The sequence below is a fragment of the Chelonia mydas genome, chromosome 2, assembly GCF_015237465.2.
Source record: "Chelonia mydas isolate rCheMyd1 chromosome 2, rCheMyd1.pri.v2, whole genome shotgun sequence".
NCBI lineage: Eukaryota > Metazoa > Chordata > Testudines > Cheloniidae > Chelonia > Chelonia mydas.
Window position 1 is genome coordinate 21,528,150 of NC_057850.1, and position 18,657 is coordinate 21,546,806.

Genomic DNA, 18,657 nt, shown 5'->3' on the forward strand with positions numbered 1-18,657 from the left:
CTTTCCCACACCCTTTGTTTATTGCCATTCCTTACTGTGTTATTTTTAATTTAGACTGCAAACTCCTTAGGGAATGGACTAGTCATTTTATTTGACTATTAAGTTGTATGCACACAAAGGGTGATCAGTCTAGCTGTTGTAAGAGTTGGTGGAATAGGAAAGTGATAGGTCATTTTATACCTGGAGTGAATAAAGTACCAGAGAATAATTTGTAAAGAATGTTCCTGCACTGGACTCCAGGGGTTAAACTAGATTGGCCTAATAATGATTAGTTTTCTCCATCTCTCATTCCTACCCTAACTTCGGTAAAATAATGGCAAAATTCCCAGTGTCTTCAATAGAACCAGGATTTTACCTTTTGTTTCTACAAGAGTCTTAGGTGCTATATTTAGCATATGGAAAGTGTGTATTCTTTCCCTCTCTTTTTTAAGTTTAATACTTTTATTTGAATTTGGAGTAAATTCGTTTCATAGAAAACATTCAGTACTCTTAGCATCTCAACATTTATACAAGGCTAAGTGTAGCATATTGAATGCTATTTTCCAGTACTAAATAATTGTTCCATAGCTACTCAGATTTATACCCATAGTGATATATATGATTTAAATACTTAAAGACTGAGATTTCTATGTCCAATTCATAAATATTGTTACATGGGAGGATCAACTTCTTAATGACAAAAAGTACCCTAAATTTGCTGTGCATTTTTACTCACCATCCACATTTCACCCCAGAGCTGGCTGCATTTCAGTGGTAGGTAAATCACCATTCAATATTCTAGAGAGAAAATAATTTTGCAAAATGTCTGCCCTTTATGCTTTGGAAAGGAAATATATAAATTCAAAATAGATACCATGCCTAAGAGAGCCTTATTCAGTGGAATGATGCAGAGATAGTGATAGTAAACTCTTCAGGGCATGACTTAAATGCGTTAACTTAACTTTATGTTTAACAAGTTTGGGTCCCATTCCAGTTGGTGCTGATCTTCCTGAACTCCCACTGAGTTCAACAGGAACTGAAGGTGGTAGAATTTCACAGGAAGCACTCAGAACCTTCAGTCCTTTATTTTCCCCATTGCAGATTTCTGCAACGCTTGCTCCTTGTAATGGCAAATACAGGTAGTTTCTCACATTAAAACAGAATCAAGGGGAGCACTTCACTACTATGCTATTCGTTTTTAATTTCTTCTCCAAACCCTCCTGTTTTTCCGCAACATTTAATCAGTACTCCAAGGACAACCACCTCCTCACCTCTGTCCCTTTTACTGTATTGTTCTGCCACTGAATAAGGCGTTAAGCTCCTCGTGGAATATGTTTTCCTCTACAAATTGTTGTATTACCTGAGAGGCTGGCTGGGGCAGGGACCATGTCATTTTCTAAATGCCAACAGTGCCATCATACATGTCTGTATACCTAGATCCCATTGAAAATGATAAAGTAAGAAAGCAACGTGAACAGTTAGCAAACAGAGAGAAAATTCTCTCCTGAGCCATTAGCTGCTTTTCACAATCCTGTTCTATCTTCACCCAATATGATTTGAGGATATTAGACTCAATCTACTGCCATCCATTTTAGGAAGTTGTGGAAGCCAGCAGCTTAATTCAGTTTTTAAGGCTTATTCATTTTATTAAAGGACAACTTTGATAGGACGCTGCTGTATTACTGGACGTGAATAATCTCCTTTTTCACCCACCTTTGATGCACTTTACGAGGAAGCATGTTCTAGAGGTTAAATTAGAAAACAAGGGATGAAATCCTGACTCGATGAAGTCAATGGGAGTTTTGCTATTGGCTTCAATGGGGCCAGAATTTCATTATAGGTATTAAAAGATGGGTCTCCATCTAATTTGCTTCCACTAATTTGCTGTGTGATTCTGAGGAAGTCACTTAATTACGCTACTCGGTAAACATGAGTGTGACACTCTATACCTCGGGGGAGCACCCTGTAACCTCCATATTAATCATTTATATATAATTGTGATATTTCATATAAAGCATGCCATGTAAGCCATAGACGCCATCTTTATGAGTTGCCGGGGGGTGCTCGACCCCCCACTCTGCCCCAGTCCCCTCCCCCACTTCACCCCTTCCCCCAAACCCTTATCCCTGCCCCTCCTCTTCCTGCCCCTGCTCCACCCTGCCCCCGCTCTGCCCCCTGGCCCGGCTCCTCTCCCTCCCTCCCAACACCTCCTGCATGCCACTGAACCGCTTATCTGTGGTGGGTGGCAGGCACTGGGAGGGAGGGGGAGGAGCTGATCGGGGGGCTGCCAGTGGATGCTGAGCACCCACTATTTTTTTTCGGTGGGTGCTCCAGCCTCAGAGCACCCATGGAGTTGGCTCCTATGATATAAGGAAAGGTTATGATCTGCTGAAAGCCATTGTTTTATCTAACTATGTATATTATTAGCGCATATCAAGTTTTGAGATTGTGTTGTACGGTTGTCACTAAAATATGTTGTGAGTTAGGGAATCGCCCAGATATTAGATCCCCAGAGACAACAACAAGGGAGGTAACCAGCATCTGAGCAGGTGTTGAGCAACCATCAACAGCCATTGTCCAGCAAGGGAGTTACAATTCAATGACTCACTTGCACAAGGCCACACCAGTGGAATTGCTCAGCCTTGCCTGGTCACTCAGCAATGCCCACCAGACATGCCTGGACTTGTGTTCTCCAAGCACATGAAATGAGAATATAAAATAAAGGACAGAGGCTGCATGGTTTGTCCTTTCTCCTCTCCCACCTACACTAAAGGCAACAAGAATACTAGAGCTGAGGAGACTGGTCCCCAGGCTGACAGGGAGAGCCTGTGTATGAAAGACTGTAACCAACCTGCAGTATCCAGTAGGGTGAGAAAAAACTGCTTAATCTAGCTATTCCTAGTCTAATAAAATTGAAACATTAGACTGCATGCTTATCTTTTATTTTCTTTTGGTAACTACTCTGACTTTTTGCCTATCACTCATAAAAATTTAAAATCAATGTTTTGTAATCAGTAAATTTATTCTAATGTTTATCCTTACCAGTGAGTTTGACTGAAGTGCTTGATAAATCGTCTCAGGTTACAAAGGCTGGTGTATGTCCGCTATCCATTGATGAAGTGGTGAACCAATTAATAAACTTGCATTTGCTCAAGAAAGGGTTCTGAGAAGTGCAAGATAATATAATCCTGAGGTATAAGGCTAGGAGCTGGTGGCGGGGGAGGGAGTTTGGCTGGTACCTTTCACTGAGTGATTTGTGAGTGGCTGTGGGAGCATTCATGCAAACTAGCTGGGTGTGGGGCTCCACATGTAGTTGTACTGAGTGGCAAGAGCACCTGGTGGGGTTTGCTACTTCTCACCAGTAAGGCATTATGAGAGACAACCTAGATTAGTGAGTTAAGGTGGCACAGCAGTCTCACAGTGCCAGATTGTACCCCAGGGATCCCGTCACAATGAGAATCCAATTTTGAAATTTGGGAGCTTAAATCCTTCCTTTGGGTGCTCAAACCACCATTTACAAGGGTTGCCTAAAAGGGCATTTAGTTTCCCAAATGCTTTGTAAGTGCTCAGCTACAGGATTTAGGCAGACAACTATGAAAACTGAGTCCCATCTGAACGGGAAATAGGTAGCAAAAAAATTAACTACTGGAGTTGAATATGAAGAGAAGATGGGAAACAGAAAGCTGTTGTTTTCTGAATGACATGATTATATTTATGACAGTTATTTTCAGTGATTTAATATAGTTAAGGCTTCCTCTTTGGGAAAATTATTTGTGTGTATATTGGTGGAACTCCTCAAAATACTTGAGCTGCCAGTGGTACACTGCTCCTCAATCTGAAATGGACAGGCAAGTGTGTGGAAGCTGCATGACAGATATTAGGAGAATGGATTTAATTGGCCATATATGATTTCTGTTTGGAAACCAGGAGGAGTATGCCCCCATCTGTCCTCAATCAGTGGATCTGATAGTCCACAGCAAATGTTAGTTCATTTTCTTCCCCCTTTCCCCTCACCCCTGCCAAGTGTCATCTCACAATAGATGATCACGTGGAGACTAGGATAAAACCGCAATTTAATATTCACTTATGACCAGAGACAGGACTTGAATTTAAGTGATAAACTAGTGCATTAACTAACCCCCAATGCCATATCAAGAATTAAAACCAAATGATCAGCATTTTAATAGAACATCCCTGATTTCTGATAAGGATCCAAAAAGCACTTGGCAACAAAGGTCCAACATTAAATTAATTCCAAGACCAGGAAATTTACAGGAAAGCAAGCTTGAATCTACCACACAGTGCAAAAATTAGGCTTCTGAATCTCAGTTACTGTCTCAATATGCATAAAAGAAGAAGTCACTTTCAACATATTGAGATAATTACTCTTCTGTGCTCAAAGCCACGAATGTTTGAAGACCGTTATGGGTAAGGATGCATGTCACAAACTTTCACAGGAAAAACATTGCCAGTAGGTTTCACTCCTCCTCCTTATCTTCCCTCCTCCATAATCAGCTAAAATAACATGAAATGTCAAGTGGAACACCAAGACTAATTCAAGGGTAAATTGTTCCCAAAATGTTTATAGAAGCATAAAAAGTTAAATTTGTTTTACTGTGTGAATTTTCATATCATGCAACAGCAGCTATTGTGGCAGATTCCATCCAGTTATTGTAAGTGATCTTAGTGTGATCCAAACATACACAAAGACCTAGTCTGGGACCCAAAGTACTTATATACCCAGATGGACAGTCAATACAGTATTGCCACAAAATCTACAAGTTGGCTAAAAAAGCCCACAAAACAAGGAAGGTAGAGATTCCTTCTGTAAGATGTAGTTATGAGCAGGGTTCTGTGTCTGTCACGGAGATCGCGGAAGTCATGGATTCTGTGACTTTCTGTGACCTCTGTGACTTCTGCGGGGCCAGTGTGGCTGACCCCAGGGCCTTCCAAGCAGCTGCCTCTGGGGCCAGCTGCTCAGGTGGCCCCGGGGACAGCCACACCAGCCCCTGCTCTGGTGGCCCCAGGCACCAGTCCCCAGCTGGCCGGCTGGAGCAGCCGCAGTCCGCTGGCCCTGACAGCAATCCCCAGCCGGCTGGAGCAGTCGCAGTCCACTGGCCCTGGCACCGGTCCCCGGCTGGCCCCAGGCCCACTCCCCAGCAGTGCCCCCCCGGACGTCCCCCCAGCTGCGTCCCCCACCCTCCAAGATTTAATCACAGGTATTTTTAGTAAAAGTCATGGACAGGTCACAGGCCGTGAATTTTTGTTTATTGCCCGTGACCTGTCCATGACTTTTACTAAAAATACCTTTGACTAAATCATAGCGTTAGTTGTGAGATATGAATTGTGGAAGTATAAAGAGACAAAGGAAGTGGTTAGGTGGTCCAGTTGGTGGAAAGAGTGCAAAAATGTAACCTGAAATGGAGTTCTATAGGGTCCTGAAGCTGAGGATAAGAAATCTGAACTTAATACAATGGACAGAAAAGAGATGTAAATAGGGGAGACACATAATCACACTGGTGAGAAGCTTGTTTTCACAGCTGCATTCTGGATGGGCTGGAAGGTGGCAAGGTGAGAGTAGAGAAGCCGGAGAGGAGAGGATTGCAGTATTCAACACAAGAAATGACTAAGGCAAGGGCTACCATGCTAGCTGTAGGCATGCAAAGGAAAGGATGAATTCTGGAGACACCTTGGAGATAAATACAACAGTATTTGGCAACAGTCTGGATTTGTGTGTGTGTGCATAAGGAAGGCAGACTGGGGGAAGAAAAGAATAAACAAACAACATCCAATTTGGAAAGCCTAGGTGGTGGGAAAGGTAGTGGCATCATTGACAGCGATTGGGAAAGGGGGCAGATGGGAAGTCTTGAAAGGAAAGATAAGGAGTTCATCTTCCATCATATTGAGTTTTAGCTTGTGGTTGGTCATCCAGAGTGAAGTATGAGAAAGTTAGCCAGTGAAAGAATTGTGTAGACTGTCAGTGGGAGAACCGTGTCTTTGTGCATGGGCTGAAATAGAAAAGTTTCTATGCCTCTTATATGTGGATTGATGGATCTATAAATCTGGAGCAGATAAAATTAGGATAAAATAAACATGAGAAACAAAAGTGCATGTCAGTAAATTTTATATGAAATGTATTGCTGCAACGTGTCACTGAGTCCAAGAACTGAGCAGGATACAGAGAAGAACTAAACATTTCTATTGATAATGTTCCATTAAATAAAATAAAAATTGAGGGATATAAATCCTCATGCTTCAGGGCATAAGCCAACTATTAGTGACCTAGGGTTAAGAAGAAATTTCCCCTGTGAACAATTTGTTCCATAATCATATCTTTCTTGGAAGCAATCTGGTATTGGTCATTGTCGGCGACAGAACTAGGTGGACCACTATTCTGATTTGGTATGGCAATTCCTATGTGGCTTGGGAAATGAACTGATTGATGGTTTTTCATGTTTACAATTCCATCTTGGAAATGATGCAAATATTAAATTCAAAAATATATAATAATTCCAAAATCAGCTTAACAGCAATGTTCCTTGTCTTGAATGATTGCTGTGTGTGAAACACACAAAACATAAAAATTCTGCATTCAGAACGAACATAGATGGATGTAACATAGATGCATTCGAACATGGATGTAACATAGGTGCATTCTAAATAAATGATTCTTCATCTTTGTATTCATCCATCTAGTCATGAACAAAATCCCACAGAGCCCACTGTATCCAACTTTGTTAGTTCTTTAGCTGCAGTAGAATGAGGATATCTGTGCACAGAAAGCTCTTACTCTCTGTGATACAATGTAGACTAAAGATCATTTCTTCCATAGATGTTAGGACTGTTGTGGTCTACAAATCATGATCATGACTATACAGAAATAATTAAATGGAAATTCTTGATTGACAGCAACACATGTTCTTTCTCTCCAGAATACTGATGAATAAAACCACCCTCATCTTTACTGTAGACAAAACAAATAACAGGCAAAAACAGATTCCAGTATGTTGGAGGTTTGAAGAAGGGGACTTAGGTATTTTCTATGTATTTTCATTAATTTTCTGCCTCTATCACATGGGAAAAAAGGTATTTTCCAAATATTTTGCCAGGCAAAGACATGATGGCAGGAGGCATTATGTAGTGTGTAGCACTCACTTATTTGTGTCTTTTACAAGACACAATTTGTTTCGTAGAGGATGGCCTATTGGGAGGATAGACATGTTTTTAAACACTCTGATATTCCTTATGTGTTAAAGAACAACCTTCCAGAATCAGTGACTTTATGGCTTATCTTGCCCATGCCTCCCATATGTCTATGAAAGGGTTTGATTTTGTATATCGTATAATAAAATGGAAACTAAAATTTCACTCTGAGGGTGGAATTCACCTCTATGTGTAAGGCTCTCCAAAGCATTTAAGTCTTTAGGCTGCACTGGGAGGATCTGCTGGCTGGGTAGGAGTTAACATGCACACCCTGTTGCCTCAGGAACTGTCCCCACAGTGGCCCTGCATAGGCTGGTGAGGAAGGTCACATTGGGTTTGGACAACAGGCAGAATGGAGAGGGGCTTAAGATCTGCGTTTTCATGGCTCCAGTATTCCAGACTATAGGTAGATTTCGCCTCCATAGTTTCCCCATGCTCCACCTGCACAGAGAAATTCTATCCAGGTAGAGTGAATTTCTTTTTCAGTCAGAATGGTGCCAAGCACATTAACCTGTTTTCCTATTAAATAAGATTTATAGTCATTAAAATATATATTGAATGAGGTGTGTACAACATCAGTATTCTATCTATTCAATTATATTAATAGAAAAAATTCCTACTCTTAAATACAGTCTATATGCTAGTATTAAAAATAAAGTGAATGGGAGCCTTTTGAAATCTACCATCTATCGGAAACATAATGCAGTATACTTGACTTACTCCACTTCCTTATAGTGCAAAGGTGGCGGCATTTAGTGCAGTAAACACAGGCCAGAAGCAATGAGCTCCAGTAGCAAAATCCTGGTCCCGCTGAAGTAAAGAGCAAAACTCCCATTGAATACAGTGGGAACATGATTTCATGCCTAAGTTCTAACAACAGCTCTTACAGGTCTGGTGTACAATGGGGAAATTTCCTCCCAAATTCTAACTGGTTTTAAAACTAGGTCAGCTAAACAGATTTAAAAACTGGTGGGAGCTGAAGTGTAGATCAGGCTCCCCTGTTTTTACTGATTTTTGTTCAAAACCACCCTAAGCAAGTTTTGAATTAGGTTCAGGCTGCCTGGACCCTGACCTATTCTATGGCTCCAACCAGTTTCAAAATTCCTTTAGCTGAACTGATTTTGAAACTGGTTAGAGAAAGTGTGTGTGTGCATTAAGAAAAGGAGTACTTGTGGCACCTTAGAGACTAACCAATTTATTTGAGCATAAGCTTTCGTGAGCTACAGCTCACTTCATCGGATGCATACTGTGGAAAGTGTAGTAGATCTTTTATACACACAAAGCTTGAAAAAATACCTCCCCCCACCCCACTCTCCTGCTGGCAATAGCTTATCTAAAGTGAGCACTCTCCTTACAATGTGTATGATAATCAAGTTGGGCCATTTCCAGCACAAATCCAGGTTTTCTCACCCCCCACCCCCACACAAACCCACTCTCCTGCTGGTAATAGCTTATCTAAAGTGACCACTCTCCTTACAATGTGTATGATAATCAAGGTGGGCCATTTCCAGCACAAATCCAGGGTTTAACAAGAACGTCGGGGGGGGGGGGGGGGTAGGAAAAAACAAGGGGAAATAGGTTACCTTGCGTAATGACTTAGCCACTCCCAGTCTCTATTAAAGCCTAAGTTAATTGTATCCAATTTGCAAATGAATTCCAATTCAACAGTTTCTCGCTGGAGTCTGGATTTGAAGTTTTTTTGTTGAAGAATTGCAACTTTCATGTCTGTAATTGCGTGACCAGAGAGACTGAAGTGTTCTCCGACTGGTTTATGAATGTTATAATTCTTGACATCTGATTTGTGTCCATTTATTCTTTTACGTAGAGACTGTCCAGTTTGACCAATGTACATGGCAGAGGGGCATTGCTGGCACATGATGGCATATATCACATTGGTGGATGTGCAGGTGAACGAGCCTCTGAGAGTGTGGCTGATGTTATTAGGCCCTGTGATGGTGTCCCCTGAATAGATATGTGGGCACAGTTGGCAACGGGCTTTGTTGCAAGGATAGGTTCCTGGGTTAGTGGTTCTGGTGTGTGGTATGTGGTTGCTGGTGAGTATTTGCTTCAGGCTGGGGGGCTGTCTGTAGGCAAGGACTGGCCTGTCTCCCAGGATTTGTGAGAGTGTTGGGTCATCCTTCAGGATAGGTTGTAGATCCTTAATAATGCGTTGGAGGGGTTTTAGTTGGGGGCTGAAGGTGACGGCTAGTGGCATTTTGTTATTTTCTTTGTTAGGCCTGTCCTGTAGTAGGTGACTTCTGGGAACTCTTCTGGCTCTATCAATCTGTTTCTTCACTTCCGCAGGTGGGTATTGTAGTTGTAAGAATGCTTGATAGAGATCTTGTAGGTGTTTGTCTCTGTCTGAGGGGTTGGAGCAAATGCGGTTGTATCGCAGAGCTTGGCTGTAGATGATGGATCGTGTGGTGTGGTCAGGATGAAAGCTGGAGGCATGTAGGTAGGAATAGCGGTCAGTAGGTTTCCGGTATAGGGTGGTGTTTATGTGACCATCGTTTATTAGCACTGTAGTGTCCAGGAAGTGGATCTCTTGTGTGTACTGGACCAGGCTGAGGTTGATGGTGGGATGGAAATTGTTGAAATCATGGTGGAATTCCTCAAGGGCTTCTTTTCCATGGGTCCAGATGATGAAGATGTCATCAATATAGCGCAAGTAGAGTAGGGGCGTTAGGGGACGAGAGCTGAGGAAGCGTTGTTCTAAGTCAGCCATAAAAATGTTGGCATACTGTGGGGCCATGCAGGTACCCATAGTGTGTGCATTGTATGCGTGGCAGGGTGTGGGCGCTGCTAAACTTCCTCACTCTCTCAATATTTTCCCTTGGACAAGTCCCCTGGCAAGCTGCCCTGCATTGCCTGGCTCCGGCTTCCTGCCTCCGACCTGGCCAGGGGGCGGGGAGAGGAGATTGTGGGGGGAGGTGTGGAGCTTCCCCCGGGACTGCCGTGCTCTTGCGCTGCAGTTTGAGGAGGAGCAATGCCCTTCATGTCCCCAACTCTGCCCATGGGCTCAGGGTTTCTGCCCCACAGGGAGCACCAGGGCTCAGGGCTCCAGGCTTCAGCCCTGTGGGGGGCACTGGGGATCAGGGCTTCAGCCCCGCACCCCCCAGCTTCAGTCCTACGAGGGGCACTGGGGATTGGGGTTTCAGCCATGGGGCCCCACGGTCCCCTTGAAAGGGCTCTGGGGGTCCGCAGACCCTGGTTGAGAACTGCTGATCTAGATGAGTTGGTGAACCCCCTGGAAGACCTCTGCATACCTGCCCCTCTGAGAGCTGTGTGCATGCCCCTGGTTGAGAACCACTGAGCTAGAGAGACTTTTAGAGATGTCAGTAACACAAAGGTCTTTCTGTACCCAGTGAAGCATAGGAAGGAAGTTAGAGCTGAAGTGGAGGAGGGACAGGCTGAGATCTGTTAATTCTAGAAAAGTGAGAGTCTGTCATACTAAGAAGGAAAATAAAAGTAGCTGACGGCCAAAATGAAAACTATAAATGTCTATGGGCCTGGTCTAGTTCCAATTGACTGGAATGGTGTTGGGCCAAATCCCCGTGTGAGAAGCTTACAAGCAAAACTAGATGATCTAGAATTCCTGGAAAAGAAGAGGACCATGACATAATAGGCAATATTAACACTTGGTGGAAAAACAAAAATCATTATAATACCTGGTTGTAAATTCTACAGGAAGGACAGATTATGGCTGTTCTTAATCTTGGTAAAAGTGGTCAGATTTAAATGTTGCAGGTTGGAGACAAGACTTTTGCAGAACAGGGGCCCTGACTGCTGTTATATAAACTTAAACTGGTTGATCTATGGCATCACGCAAGAGGTACCTGAATGTGTTACATTTGGATTTGAGTAAGTTGTTTTTGTGGTTCAGGGTGTTCTGAAAACAGATTTTTATGGTACTAGATAACACACGTGCTGGCTTCCTCCTTTCCCCAGGGGTGCTCAAGCCCCACTCAGCCACAGGCCCCACCCCACCCTGCCCCAGCTGCGCCCCTACCACCTTCCCCAAGTGCGCCCCATCCCCGCTTCTCCCCCTCTGCCCAGCGCTTCCTGGATGCTGTGGAACAGGTGATTGCGGTGGGTGGGAGACGCTGGAAGGGAGAGGGAGGAGTTGACTGGTAGGGCCGTTGGCAGGTGGGAGGCGTTGGGGGGTGGTGGTGGGGAGCTGGCTGCCAGTGGGTGCTAAGCACCCACTAATTTTTTTCAGTGGGTGCTCCAGCCCTGGTGATGCCTATGCTGGATAATCTTTTCATATTTTTAAATAAAATACGAACAATCTGGAGGCTATTATTAATTCATTATAACTGTCCAATTGAATGTTTAATCCTTTTCTGACTCTTGGGTGGGCTTGGTGAGTTCTGCAGCATGGTTTGGGGAGTTTATGGTGGAGAGGCTTCATAACTCTTGCATTGCCCTCTGGTGGCATTCTCCACAGCAGCATAGAGAAAAGTTAGAGGCTAGAGATGAGTATGAGCAGTGTGGCCAGTGAATTCAGGATTCACTGACGGAAACCCATATTTAGCAGCCTGAAAAGGCTATATAGAACAGTGGCTCTCAACCTTTCCAGTCTAGCATACCCCTTTCAGGAGTCTAATTTTGTTTGCGTACCCCCAAGGTTCACCTCACTTAGAAACTACTTGCTTACAAAATCAGACATAAAAATACAAAAGTGTCACAACACACTATTACTGAAAAATTTCTTACTTTCTCCTTTTTACCATATACTTATAAAATAAATAATTTGACATATAAATAGTGTACTTACATTTCAGTGTATAATACATAGAGCAGTATAAACAAGTCTTGTATGATATTTTAGTTAGTACTGACTTTTCTAGTGCTTTTTGTGTAGTCTGTTGTAAAACTAGGCAAATACTAGATGAACTGATGTACCCCCTGGAAGACCTCTGTGTATCCCCAGGGTACGCGTACCCCTGGTTGAGAACCCCTGACGTAGAACACTGGCAATGTTCCACTTCACCTTTGAATTGAAGAGGAAGATTTCATCTTCTCCAATCCCAGCCGCCAGCACTGGTCTCCTGTGTAAAGGCTGTTCACTCCAGTTTGTAAATTGGACTGGATTTTGCCCATTAGTTGGGGAAGAGGTAGAGCAGGGGAGGGGCTTTGGGGGGAAGAGGCTGGCCAGGGGAGGTTCCAGTGCTCCTGCTGGAGTGTCTGGTTTTTGAATATTACCAAGTTGGCAACCCTGTCTGAGAATTTACCTTTGTAGCAAGCTCACAGATCCTGCTGGAGTCTCAAAGATTAATCAGAGTTACTATATACATCATGTGATGAATCTGGTTAAAAATAAAGTCTGATTAATCAAAATGTCTGCTTGCCAGAGGCTTCAGTTACACTTTCTCTTTAAATAACAGTAATAGCAATGAGAGATAGAGAAGGCCTGTTATATCATTTGGCCCATTCCTTGCCAGTGCAGAATTATTGCCTTCAATGTTTTTATACTAAATTTATCCTATGCAGTTTTGTATGGAACCACCGCTATTCAATTGAGAGACTCCACAATTTACTATACTTTCTGACTTTGACCTGTAGCTTGATATTCAGCAGAAGATTTTTCTTTTCTTAATGTTATTATAACATAACTAGTTTAATCCCCTTGACCTCTCTTTTGTCTCCTGGTGTGGTGTTTATATATCTCAACTACCTTTAGGCTGTTATGTCTATCTCCTTAAGATCCCAATCCTGCAATGAGTTCCACCATTGAACCTCCATTGATTTCACTGTGGTGACGCACAGGGATCTGCCTGTGTGTGGCTCTTTCCAGGATCAGGGCCTTAGATTGTGAGCGCCTTCCTATGAGAACAATCACTTCTTGAATGTTTGGAAAGCCCCAACCACATTTGAGCTCTGTCACACCACACCCAACCATCATAAATAATAATTGCAGGAAAGCTTGAGCAATAATGTAAGTTTTGCAACACACTGAAAAAAGGACTGCGCCCAAAATCTAATCACTCTTCTCGGGTAGGTCATTCTGTAGTCAAGTGCTCTTTCTGGAGCATTCTTTATCTCTGGCTCTCAAGTCTTCCCTCATAATGGTCACTTCTCCAAAGATGTCACAGTTGGCTGAGTAAATCCTTCTAGTTCTCTGGTACTCTGTTGCCCTCAAAATTCTCAGTTTCTTTACAAATTAAAGATATAAAGATGCCTACCAGAAGAAACAAAGGGCCAGGAGTTAGGACTCCTAGGTTTGTTTGGTTCTCCCATAGGTGCCAACGGAAAAAAAATGGTGGGTGCTCAGCACCCTCTGGAATCCCCCCATTAGCACTTCCCCCCACCCCTGCCAGCGCCTCCCGCCCGCCGGGGAACAGCTGTCCCGCGGCATGCAGGAGGACCTGGGTGGGGCATGCTCGGGGGAGGGGTGGGGGGTGCCCTGGGGGAAGGGGAGGAGTGGGGGTGGAAAGAGGTGAGACAGGGTGGGGCATTGGGGGAAGGGGTGGAGTGGGGCAGAGCCTGAGGTGGAGCAGCCCCCCGGCACATTAGCAGGTTGGCGCCTATGGGTTCTCCCACTGCCCAGTCCTGTAACTTCAGCCTCTCCTCCCTGTCTGTTTCCTTATCTCTAAAATGGGGACAGTACTTGTCTCACAAGGGTGACATGATTTAGGACCCCAACCTACAATTAAATCCATGTGGGTGGATCCCTGCACCTCCATATTCAGTGGGGCTCCTTCTAGGCACAGGGGTCTGCCTGCAATAACTCATTGTAGAATCAGGACCTTAATTAGCACAGCCAGTTCGTAAATGTTCTCATGAAAATGAGAAATGATAAAAGATGGGGGGAAATCGTCAACATTCTTCTTCAAAAGTTCTTAGGATTTTGCAAAAAAAAAACCCACCCAAAATGAAACTTAATTTTTTTAACAACTATTTTTTTTTATTTTTCAGCTGAATTTTTTCAAGTTTTCACTTTCTTGGCAACCCCTATTTTCCCTTCCCACTTCAGAAAAAATTTCATAATAGGGACATTTCCTATGGAAACTTCTGTTTTGGTGAAAAAGCTATTTTTGGCTGAGAAACATTTTTGAATAAAAAAAACGTTTACCAGCTTTATTAATTAGTTAATATTAATAAAGATCTCTATATGTGTAAAATATTGATATCAGCATAACTCACCAGATAGTTATGTTTTTAATAAGGCACCACAGATGCTAAAAACATGCCCAGGCTATCATCAAAAGCTTAACTTTTCTGTACAAGGAATAAGAGCAGGGAGAATAGATTACAGAACAGTGACATTTTTCTTGAGTTTCAGAAATGAGATAGTGCTCCAAAACCAGTTGGCTGCCTGATAAAAACATGTTTAACTAGACATACAAGCCAACACCCATCTTCTTCTATTGTTTCCCTTAGTAGGCTGAAAATTACAAGCAGTGCATCATTTATTATATATTCACCGTAGAAGAAACCCCACTTATTGTGACATCTTTGTCACAGAACTTGATATTAATCCTCTGCAGCTGTTGGGCAGCTGTTGCATTTACAGTCAGGTGCTTCTAACTTCTCCTCAGAAAGGATGGAGAGAGGAGAAGTGGCCTGGGCACTCTCCCCAGAAAAGTAGCAGACACTATGCTGCACTATCTGGACTTGCTTCCACCTTCCAGAAGTCTTTGTTATTCTTTCAATTAAAAGAACCAGCAACAATATAAAGAACTTTATAAATAAACCCCTTGTAGCAGAAGTGCTTGAGATCCTGAACAGTTAAAATGTAAAAACCAATAATTGCAATGTGTCTTTTTTTTTTTTTTTTTTAAAGCAAGCTAAACAAATGGGTTGCCACCTGTCAGGCCCTGGACACTCCTGACTATGAATTTAGGCCTGACACTTTCTTTGCACATAAATTAATTTCCAGGACAATAAAAATATCAGATTGCATGTTAGTGTATTTAAAAAGCTTCCCAATTCCTTTAAAACTTTGGCACATAATTGTCCTAGAGTGTTCTGATGAAAAAGATTACACTTTAGGATCATACTGGATAGTTAGTACTCATTTAAAAAAAAATACGAATACATTTTTATTGCAAAACCTAATTAGAAATCTGAAATCTTTGCATTTATAAAAAAGAACAACTGTCTTTTAATTTAAAAACAATTCCCCTGCAGTGATTGCAATCCAAATGTTGCAGCATTGTCCTGTTGCATGGGGGGAGGGAGGGAGAAGAGAAGAGAAAAGGGATGAAGAAACCGAAGTGAAACATAGTTTGTTTTCCACTGCCTAAATGATAGGGTATTGATTTGCTGATGTTTGTAACATGTTTTGATTATGTAAATCACTATATCAATGTTAAGCTATTACTTATCAAATTTATTAGTAATAACAGGAAATAGCTTCCCCCCCCCAAAAAAAAACCAAAATCTGATTTGAATCTGCCAGTTTTAGTTACAACGATGACACACTTCTGAGATGATTCAAGCTTGCCCAGGAGCATGGGTTTTGGAAGATCAGAAACCACGTGCCTAAACCTGGCACACCGTCTCTGTGTAATCTACAGAAAACAGAGAGGACAGCCCTCTGAGGTTCACTACCTGAAACTAGTTGTCCAGACTCCCTCCCCCGAGGGAGAGAGCGGTACCCCATGAATATGTGTAAGTAAACAGCATCTTAACCCAGCCCTCTGAGAGAGCACGCATGCAGCCCTCAGAGCACGTGTCAGGCCACACAGGTCCCTCCCCTCCACTGTGCGACAGCCCCACCCACTAAAAACAGACGCGAGCTCACCCGTAATCCCGGGGGAAAGGAGCGGGGCGGCGGGGCTGGCTCCACCGGGACACACTGACACGGGATAACGGCCCCAGGTTGCACGAAGAAGCCTTAGGCGGGTCAGACGCTCGCTGTGTTCTATCTCCCGGACCCCAGCGCGGTATAAACGCTGGCCAAGCTCGCCGCGCCCGAACAAAGCCCCGCTCCCACTGAGTCCAGCCTCGCTGCTGAGACGCGCCCGGGCTGCCCAGCGCTTGAGCGCCGCAGCGGCTCGCTCCCCTGGCACCAGCGGGCCGGGGAAACCCCGCGGGCAGCGCCCAGGCCACCGAGTGGTGGAGCCGGGCACGAACCCGCTCCTCGGCCGGGGTTGAACCAAGGGAGCGCTGAGACCGGAGGGGAGCCCGCCCAGGCGGAGAGCCCGGGGGGGGGGGGTGCTGCTGAGCACGGCGGGAGGAGCCTCCCCGGGATTCCCCTGCGGCTGAGCGCCCCCACCCACGCGCCTCGGAGCAAGGCGTGGGGGTCGGACACGCGGGGGGTGGGGCCGGGCCGGGCGCTCGCCACTCGGCTAGGGGCGGGCCCCCGATCTCTCTCCCGCCGCCGCTTAGGCATCGGCCGGGCGCCTGCGCGGAGCCGCCCCCTCGGTTGTCCGCGGGCGGCGCGGCCGGGGTGTTCCCTTCGCAGCCGGGCCGGGGGAGAGCGCCGCTGCCAGGAGCCTCCATGGGGCGGCGCAGGCAGCTGTGACTGGCTCGCCCTTCCCCAGCCCGGAGCCCAGCCGCAGGAGGCGGCTGCAGAGAGACCGAGAGGAGCCCCCCGGCGCGTCCCCCTCCCTAGTCTCGGCCACCGGCGCACGAAGGAGCCGAGCCCGGCCGCGGCTGCTCGTTTCCCGGCTCCCGGGCTCCGCCCTGGATGGTGCCCGGCCCTGCCGCGCGCGGGGCTCCCGGGCCGGGATCCTAGCTCCCTAGCGCCGCTCCCTGCCTGCTGATGTCGGCGTGGCTGAGCCGGGCGGCGCTGCGGCTGGGGCGGCCGGGGGGCCCCGCCACCGCCGCCCCTTTCTGCCTGGGGTCCTTGCGGGCCCCCCGCTGCTGCCGCCGCCTGGCCACCCTGCGCGGCGGGTCCGAGGGGCTGCGCCTTCCCCCGGCCTCGTCCTCCCCGGCCTCAGGGCTGGCGCCGCCCGGCCGCCCGCGGGCGCTGGGCACCCACCCCAAGAAGGAGCCGATCGAGGCGCTGAACACGGCGCAGGGCGCCCGCGACTTCATCTACAGCCTGCACTCCACCGAGCGGAGCTGCCTGCTGCGGGAGCTGCACCGCTTCGAGTCCATCGCCATCGCGCAAGGTGAGCGGCCGGCGGGGGCCAGCGCAGCCCTGCCCGCGCCGGGGCCCAGCCTGGCATCTCCGCGCCCTGGCAGCGACCCTCCCTTCAGCTGGGAGCGTGTCCTGTTCCCCCCGGCGCTGGGGGAGACGCCGACGCGCAGCCCTCCGCTAAAGTCCTCCTGTGCACGGCCTGTGCCCCGTCCTGCACCTGGTTCCCCAGCTGCATTAGCCACGGGGGCCAGGCTGCCACCGCAGCCGCTAACGCTTTGTAACACCCTGCCCCCAAAGTAAGTGACATGGGAAGGGTTCCTCATCGCCTGCTCCCCCAGCCAGGTGTCCTGAGCAGCCGGGCTGGGGTGGCTGTGGCTGTATCGCGTACTTCAGGGTACCTTTGATGAGCTGAGCTGGGCTGTGCAGTGAAATGAGATGTTGCACGGGGCCTCGGGTTACTCACGGAAAGTTTTCCATTAAAAAAAAATTAGGAATAACATGCCTGGTGTAATGGTTTCTCTCTTGCCTATCTCTGTTCATTGAAAAGTAAAACCTATTTTGGTAGAGGAAGGTGTGTTTGAAGGGCTTTAGGACCAGGAAGGAGAGAATCTCCAGAAGGTATTCTAGGAAGCAGAAGAGTAGAGCAGAGGAGGTAAAACAAGTAGACGATCTGTGAATGACTTGAAAACATCCAGCATCAAACTGGGGAAGGGTATAGTGAAATAAAGATGAAAGCGTGCTGTATGCTGACCAATTAAATTAATACTAGCTTCAGGTTGTTGGTAAAGAGGGACAGGGAGAAAAAGCAAACTCTTTACCATATTAGATAAAAACCTTAATGAAAAAAGAAGCAGAAAACAAAGTGTTAAAACTAGGGCTTGCTGTTTCATTCTAGACTTAATTGTCTATTCTGAACTTTTTAAATTACGTGGAATTTAGAGATTTGGCATGTGAGATTTTAGGGAGGCTTCTCAGAACTCCAGGAAAAGAGATGGAAGTAAAATGACAAAGAAATGGAGAAAAGGAATAAAATGATTTCAAGGAACCCTTTTCACACTCTAACTACTCAACTTGTATGAGTTTTCTGGATGTTGGTATGATTTATTGATTCAATGGCGTATTCAGGTCCGACTTAAGAATTCACCCTTTTCTCCCTCCTATGCATTAGGGCCAATAGAATCCTTAAAAGGCAATAGAGTAAGTAGGAGACTCATGTAAAATGTGACTTCAAAAAGTATACTAATGAGATAGATATTTATAAAGGTAAATTTGTCTTTATTGTGCAGTATCAGTGCATAGGGACTGTGTCCTCTGCCTTCAACACCCGTAGCTTGGCAATTCTTGGGCAGCGTAACATTTGTGTATGTCAAAGTGTTAAGCAGCAGTTCATAAGCTTCCAAAGATGCCATGCAGTTGGCCAGTTTTTAAAATTTTCACCTAGC

At 45.5% G+C, this 18,657-nt stretch overlaps 1 protein-coding gene and 1 long non-coding RNA gene across 6 annotated transcripts in view; one reads left to right on the plus strand and one right to left on the minus strand.

Moving 5' to 3' along the window:
* The window catches only part of LOC119565548, a 56,647-nt gene extending 40,266 nt beyond the window's left edge, over positions 1–16,381 (minus strand). Inside the window, exon 1 of the long non-coding RNA XR_005224247.2 lies at positions 15,932–16,381. This is a non-coding gene — a long non-coding RNA (uncharacterized LOC119565548). The remainder of the gene's footprint in view (positions 1–15,931) is intronic.
* A 97-nt stretch (positions 16,382–16,478) lies between these two features.
* Positions 16,479–18,657, plus strand: part of TMEM65 (transmembrane protein 65) — a 53,899-nt gene continuing 51,720 nt past the window's right edge. For 3 of the 5 annotated variants that reach the window (XR_005224246.2, XM_037892031.2, XM_037892034.2), the window contains exon 1: positions 16,479–17,246. Coding sequence is in view for 4 of the 5 variants with exons in the window: in XM_037892031.2 (XP_037747959.1) it covers positions 16,895–17,246 (352 nt within the window). In the remaining variant the exon portion in view is untranslated. The remainder of the gene's footprint in view (positions 17,247–18,657) is intronic. The other 2 variants (XM_037892033.2, XM_037892035.2) reach the window with 2 other exon arrangements.